The following is a 7,239-nucleotide window of genomic DNA, read 5'->3' as shown; positions in this document are numbered from 1 at the left end:
AAATTATTTTAATAAAGTAATTACTAATTTTCACAAGTGTATGTACTGACTAGTGAAGGCGGTATTCACTATTCATTATAAAGTAACTATTTACAAAGTACCCTAAATCAATCTAGTATAATAATATCTAATATTTAATAAATGTCATAATTACAATAAATTAACTTACATACATTTTTTCCTTAATTAATAACATCCATATTCACTTCCAAAAATTAATAATAATCAAAATAATAATGTTATATAATAATGTTAATAATAATGTTATATAATACATTAATACCTACCTAAGTTGTTGTTGTTAGTTTTGCTATTTTCTTCTTTGTCTTATTTAGTATTACAAAAATTCACAATAAATATAAATGAAAAATGTAAAATAAAAATATAATATCAGTCTTTCAAAAAATATGATAAAAATGATTGATAACACTGATGAAATTTGATCAATGATAAGGAGAAAAGTAAAATGACTAAACGTAGCATGTTTTCAAATTTCGCTAACGGCTAACCTTACTGTCTTACTGGTAATGGATAAAATACACTCTGGTACAATTGGTACCATTCAAACTACTTATCAGCATTCCCAATAACAAATAACAATACTTAATAATATCTTGTGTTCTTGTTATGCTTGACGCTTGTGTTCCGACGCAAAAGGAAGGGAATATTATCTATGTTTATAATTCCGTTTTCTACATTTCCGTTAAAATTATTTAGAAATGAAAGAATGAAACATTAACAAGTAACAAAGTAACAATTAAAACAGTTTTGATGTAAAATTTCACAATAAAACTTTTTTTTAAAACTATGGATCGTGCGAGAATACCGATCGAAGAATTAATTACGAGTTTCAAGTACATAGTTTTATTTATTTCGTAACTATTGGTAATTTTTAACACTGGTTTTGATCTAGATCAACTAGCACCGTTGAAGATATATTTGATAAATTAGAAGTATGGAATCGCAATGACGCCCAACAAATTCAACTTGAACATTCAAAAGAGCACTTATTACGAAAACTGTTGCTTCATTCTGATAATCCAGTAAAATTAAAAGAAAAAGTAGAGTGCATTGAGTAAGTATATATTTTATATAGGTATTCAGTGTCGTCCTGGTACACCAAAGGCCCATGGATCAGTTTTTTTAAGGGGCCCCATAATGAAATACAAAATTTACTTGATATTTTCGTGAAAAAATGCTCACCACCTTTTTTTCTTTAAAAACACATTTATTCTAATTCTGATTTTTAGAATTTTTAAGCATACCTAAAGACCATATATTCAAATAACTGATATTTTTGGTACTACTATTAAAGTCCAGTGGCTGTACAAACTTCTATTTTTCAAACGAAAATCTCATTTTTTACTGCAAATTATTTAGCAGATGATGTTCTTGTAAATCTAGATGTATCTAAATCAAAATTCTAATAAGTAGTTGCTGAATTATTAAAATGTTTATACTAAGGATAATAATCCTTAAATATGGTTTTACAATAAAAAATTATAAATAGATCATAGATGTATAAATGTATTAGATATAGATATTACTTAATAATTTTTACATATAATTTATCTTGATAGATCAATGGTAATTAATACCTACTGACTACTAAATTTTCAAATCATCAAAGCCCCCAAATCTACTTAGCCAATTTCCATATACGTATTATCATTAGTACACAAAGTTATATTACCCAAAGACTACTAGTTCGAATTTTGATTTAGATGCATCAAAGTTCTCAAAAAAAAAAAAAAAAATACTTACTGAATAATTAAAAGTAAAAAAAGAGGATTCATATTTGAAAAACAGAAGTTTGTATTGTAACAACATCATCCTTAAATGGTATAAAAAATATTCGTAAATCTTCAAGTGTATTTAAAAATTCTAAAAATAAGAATTTGAATATAATATTCTAAAACTTAAGTAAAAAAATTGGGTGAACATGTTAAAAATCACTCTGCATAATATTAACGCAAGACTGACAAGGGGAATCATTCATTTAATAATACACTATGAAATTATTGAAAAATTTGAAACTGTAAAATAATAATAATTATTAATGACACAGAAACGAAATTACAAAAAACCAAAAGTATATTTATGTTACCTATAGAATTCTAACTTTGAAGACATCAATAAGCTATAAACATAATATTATTCAAGTAAAGTTTCAAAAGTAAATGTCCAATCTTCATCATTATATTATATTTATATAATAAGGTATAAGTAGACGTATAGTATTATAAATCATATATATTTTTGTATGCAACATTTTCATGATCACTGAATCCAACAGCGGAGCCGGTGCTGGGTCGGGTGAGCAGAACCCTCGTGGCTTCGTCTGACCCCATTGTTTTTGAGGAGTGATATAAAACCTAACTTAACTTTCAGTAGCGCAATTAATCCAAAAAAACCTCTTCCTACTTATTACTTGACACTTGTGTCTTGTACTATTATGCCCTGCTCACACTAATAGGCAAGCATCTGGGCCCTGTAAAGAAAATTTGTATACAATTAAATATTTCGATAAATACTTTACGGGGTTCTTACTCACTATATAGACCACACACACAAACAAATAAAAAAATTTACAAAAACCTACAAAAAAAGAAAGGCCCCAGCCGCGTTCATGGCCCAGCAGCCATGGCCAGGCCGACACTAGGTATTATGTATATAATCTAACAATAGTTAAGAAAAACATTACACCGTATTGTTTATTTTTACAAAAGAATTAATAAATTACTCTATTTTTTTGTTTTCAGTCAGAATAAAATGGCAAGTAAATTTATGGAATTGATTCAAGAAATAAGTGAAGATAAAAAATTGACAGTATTTTTGGAAAAACGGTATAAAGAATATGAGAGAGATATAAGTTGTTCAGAAGTTGTACAATATTATAAAGATGAAATCGAAGTATGTGCTTATATTTAATAGACTAATACTACTAATACTATTTGAGACCTAAAGAGTAAAATTTACATAATTATATTAACTTCTAAGAGAATTAAACACTTGACTATATTTGGAAAAAAAGCCCCGAAATAAAATCCCTGAAGATTAATTATTGTTACTTAGATAAATTTTATTTTATTAATATATTATTTTTTAAGAATTAATACTTATTTATTTTATTGTATATATGACTTTACATATTCATAGAATATTTTGTTTTATTATTTGTATATTCTTTATATGTGGTCTGTGATATAACTAGTTATTTTTGAATGCCATATACTAGATGTAATTTTTTTTCTCGGTTATACGATTTGTAACTTGGGTAGGTATTCTATATTTTTATTTCTATTTCATATAGTTTTCAAAAAGTTTTCCCAATCATAGGCGTGCACAGACATTTGTGGCATGGTGGCCAAGTCAATAAAGATTGAGACACCTGAACTCTGATGGAAGAAACAATTAAAATGTTACATACTTTAATTTACCTACTCATAATCACCCACTATTTAAGGCACCAATCATTCATATGATAAAAAACAGATACATATTTTTTTTAAATGAAATAAGAAAAATTTTAATTGTTGACACAGTTTTAAATTTTAAATAAATACAATTTCGCAATCTGTAATAGCAATATGTTATCAATTTTATTTTTAAAGTCATTTAATTTATTATTATTTATTATCATTGAATATCAATGTTATTTTTCACCTACCTATTAAATGTTTTATGATTTAAAAATCAAAAATCATTATGTATTTAGATCATGTATTACTACGTATACAAATTTCAGTATGTCTTGCAGGGTGGGCCACCCCCCCCCCCCCCCTGTGAACATGCTTATGTTCCCAATATTATTATATAAAATTATGTAAATATATTGTATGATAACCTAATGAAAAAAAATGTTTACTGCACTTACCTATTGTTATTAAATAATAATACAATTATACATAATACATCTAGATTTAAATATGAAATTCAAAAAAACAAATTTAAAAAGAATATAAATATTTTTTATTCTATTTATATTCTTATTGTTAATATGGTAACCTGCAAGTTGAAGTAATATTATTCGTATATTGTAATATTTGTATATATTAATAAACATTAGAAGTTTTGAGTACCCACGAATAATATTTTTAAATTACAAAACGAAACTAAAATTGTTATTCTTCATTTAAATATCTAATTTCGATCAAATTTGAACTTAAAATAACTATAAATAAAACTGTGTTTATATAATTTTAAGAGTTTTTGGTTACAGAATTAACTACTTGCTCGGAACCTTGTTTTAAATTTTGTTAAATGTTAAATTAAATAATAAAAAATTTCATTAGAGCATAATCATTAGGGAATGTTTGGTCTTTGTTGGTAAGGCTTTGTTTTTCAAAATTTTCGTATATATTATTTATTTAATTTTAAAACAAATTACTTAGTTCTAGTTTTAAAATTGTCTCTAGTTAAAACAAATACCAAGAATAAAAGGTGTATTATTAAGATAATTATATATTTTTTGCCATTCTATAATTTAACTCATACACATTTTAATTCTAATGTTGGTATGTACCTACTCAAAAGAACTTGATAAATTCATTGTATTAAAATTTTTAATTGTAAAACATAATATAAGTTTATACAAAACAAAATTTACAAAAAAAAATTACATTATATTATATTATACATAAATATTTTTTTCATAAAATGACTCCTTTGCTGTTGTTGGTTAGAAATTATTTTTTCAACCCTTGGCTCAACAAATCTGGTTATACTCATTATCATGGTTGGTGAATGGTGTAAACTAGCAGATTAAAAAAAAAAACTACTACATTAACTATATTTTATGTTTTGTATTGGCAAACCTAAAAAATTTGTTGGCGATCCCCAGGTTGAGAATTACTTGTCTAGGTAGCAATACAAAGGTACCTATTATTCAAAACATTTTTTTCCCATAGAAAAGAAATGAATTTCAAAAACAAAGGCAAATGAAAAAAGAAATAAGAGAGAAGAAAGTAGTCTTGAAAAAAAGTGTTTGTAAACAAACCCCACTTTGGAAAAACTTAAGAAAATATCAAGCTCTGGATTATTTTAATATACCCATGACAAGTTCTGGTATGGTTATTAATTGACTTATTTCTAATATATTAAATAATTATTCTTTATTTGTATTATTTTATTATAGATACAACATATCCAGAAGAACATGACTTAGTTGATGATATTCTGTCTTGTCTTCAGGGTTTTCATACCAAATTTATCAATCCAAACAAACTTGAGACACCACTTACTTTTAATATTAATAAAACTATAGGTTTGTTAATAATTTAATATTAATAAGGGTGTAGGTTTGTTAATAAATTGATGACAACTAGAGTCTACAATTGTTATATAATTGGAAGAGTACTCTTATAACATAACAGTAAACAAAAAAGGACTAAATTAAATATTAAGTTATAAGTACTATTAAATATAAATACATGTTTCTAGATATTGTATAATATGTTTTTAAAGCCGGTTTTATTTTAACATTATTATTTAATACTACTAATTAATAATATTGTAAATGTCTTTCTATAATTTTAATTTAAAGATGCCTGACAAATTACTGCCTTTTTTAATATTCAATATATAATAAATTTGAATTAACTGATAATATAAAATAATATTTTTAAAGTTGACTTCGGATTTCAATACTTTTTACTTTATATAGTTGAATACATAATAATGTACTTGTATTAATCATAGTAAACTGTATTTATTTTATATAATTTAATTCATTTGGAGATTTAATCTAAATTGTTTATTTTTTTGCTTAGATCCACAGTTTAAATGTATAGTGCCAAAAATACTTAGACTAGTATCAGCTTATACTATTATATGTCGATATAGTGAAGAAAATCGTCAGAGCCATAATGGTTATGTTAATCAAGCATTAGCCTGTTATATAAGCAAATTCATACGTGATTATTTGGTAAAGTTTATTTTAATGGACATTTTATTGAGTAAATCTTATAATATTATCACCATTTTTTAGAAATTATATTTTTATAAACTAGTGACTTAAGAAATATTAAATAAATAGATATGTATTCATTTGTACTCTTTTTGTTTTTAATTTTTGTAGAACTTTATAATATGTCTCGAAAGCAAACATAAGTCTGGAGAACTTGGTTTACAATCATTATCATTTGCAGCTCAGGCGCATGTTTACAAAATGGAATTTGTAGCCCGTATTGTATCAACAATAACACAAGTGAATAATTATAAAACAATAACATTTTGGAAATATTCATATATATTTTAATATTTTACAAAAATGTTAGGAAAAGAAGAAAGGTGGTCAGACTTTGTCAGTGTTACATGAAGAAATGACTCAATGTTATATTGATGAATCACTTAAAAAACTTTTGGCAGGAATGGTTGAAGTGTCAACTATTCCATTTTTCCAATCTTTAGAAAAATGGATTTTTAAAGGACAAGTATTTGACCCTTGTGATGAGGTATGATTTACTATTTTTATATTTTATTATTGATGCATTTTATGAAGTCATGATTTTTTCTTTTTTTAGTTTATGATTAAATGTGGTAACCTAATATTAAATGATGACACAGAAAAATATTGGAATAGATGTTATACGGTTAGGAATGAATATGTTCCATCTTACTTGGAAAAATTTAAAGAAATTATCTTACGAACTGGAAAATACTTAAATGCACTGTATCACTGTAGTAAGTAATTAATTATTTTACCAGCATAACAAAATAAATTATAATTTTTTTTTTTTTTTTTTTCATAGATATTCCAAATAAATCAAATTTGATTTACACATCAACTAATGATGAAAAACTAGTATACTCTATGTGGTGTTCTGATTCAACAAATTATCTCAAAACTATAAATAATGCTTATATGTTTGCAAGTAGTAGTCTGTTAAATGTACTCCTTATTGATTATGACCTTATGAACAGATTAAAGTAAATAAATTATTTTAAAATTGATACTGTCATTGAAAAAAAAAAAATAATTTCAGATCAATTAAACGCTATTTTCTACTAGAACAAGGAGATTTTGTAGTACATCTGTTAGATGTATGTGATGAAGAATTGAAAAAACCAACAGATGATATTGTCTACAACCGATTAGAATCACTGTTAGATATTTGTTTAAGAGTAAATGTAGGATGTGTAGACCAGTACAAAGATGATATAAAAATGGAATTTAAAAAAAGATCCATGAGTTTTCAAATATTTCAAATACTTGCTATTCAAACTGAAAAAGAAAAA

At 24.8% G+C, this 7,239-nt stretch overlaps 1 protein-coding gene across 1 annotated transcript in view; it reads left to right on the top strand.

Annotated features, from left to right (window-relative positions):
• The first annotated feature begins 621 nt into the window (after positions 1–621).
• Positions 622–7,239, top strand: part of LOC100162747 (gamma-tubulin complex component 2) — an 11,511-nt gene continuing 4,893 nt past the window's right edge. The window contains exons 1-11 of the mRNA XM_001949067.5: positions 622–854; positions 914–1,075; positions 2,763–2,913; positions 4,911–5,067; positions 5,138–5,266; positions 5,772–5,926; positions 6,080–6,208; positions 6,279–6,455; positions 6,525–6,684; positions 6,753–6,930; positions 6,987–7,238. Of these exons, the coding sequence (XP_001949102.3) occupies positions 808–854; positions 914–1,075; positions 2,763–2,913; positions 4,911–5,067; positions 5,138–5,266; positions 5,772–5,926; positions 6,080–6,208; positions 6,279–6,455; positions 6,525–6,684; positions 6,753–6,930; positions 6,987–7,238 (1,697 nt within the window). The 5' untranslated portion in view covers positions 622–807. The remainder of the gene's footprint in view (positions 855–913; positions 1,076–2,762; positions 2,914–4,910; positions 5,068–5,137; positions 5,267–5,771; positions 5,927–6,079; positions 6,209–6,278; positions 6,456–6,524; positions 6,685–6,752; positions 6,931–6,986; position 7,239) is intronic.

The sequence above is a fragment of the Acyrthosiphon pisum genome, chromosome A1 (assembly GCF_005508785.2).
Source record: "Acyrthosiphon pisum isolate AL4f chromosome A1, pea_aphid_22Mar2018_4r6ur, whole genome shotgun sequence".
NCBI classification, from domain to species: domain Eukaryota; kingdom Metazoa; phylum Arthropoda; class Insecta; order Hemiptera; family Aphididae; genus Acyrthosiphon; species Acyrthosiphon pisum.
Note: the sequence above shows the minus strand (reverse complement) of the source record. Positions and strands in the feature narration are given on the sequence as shown.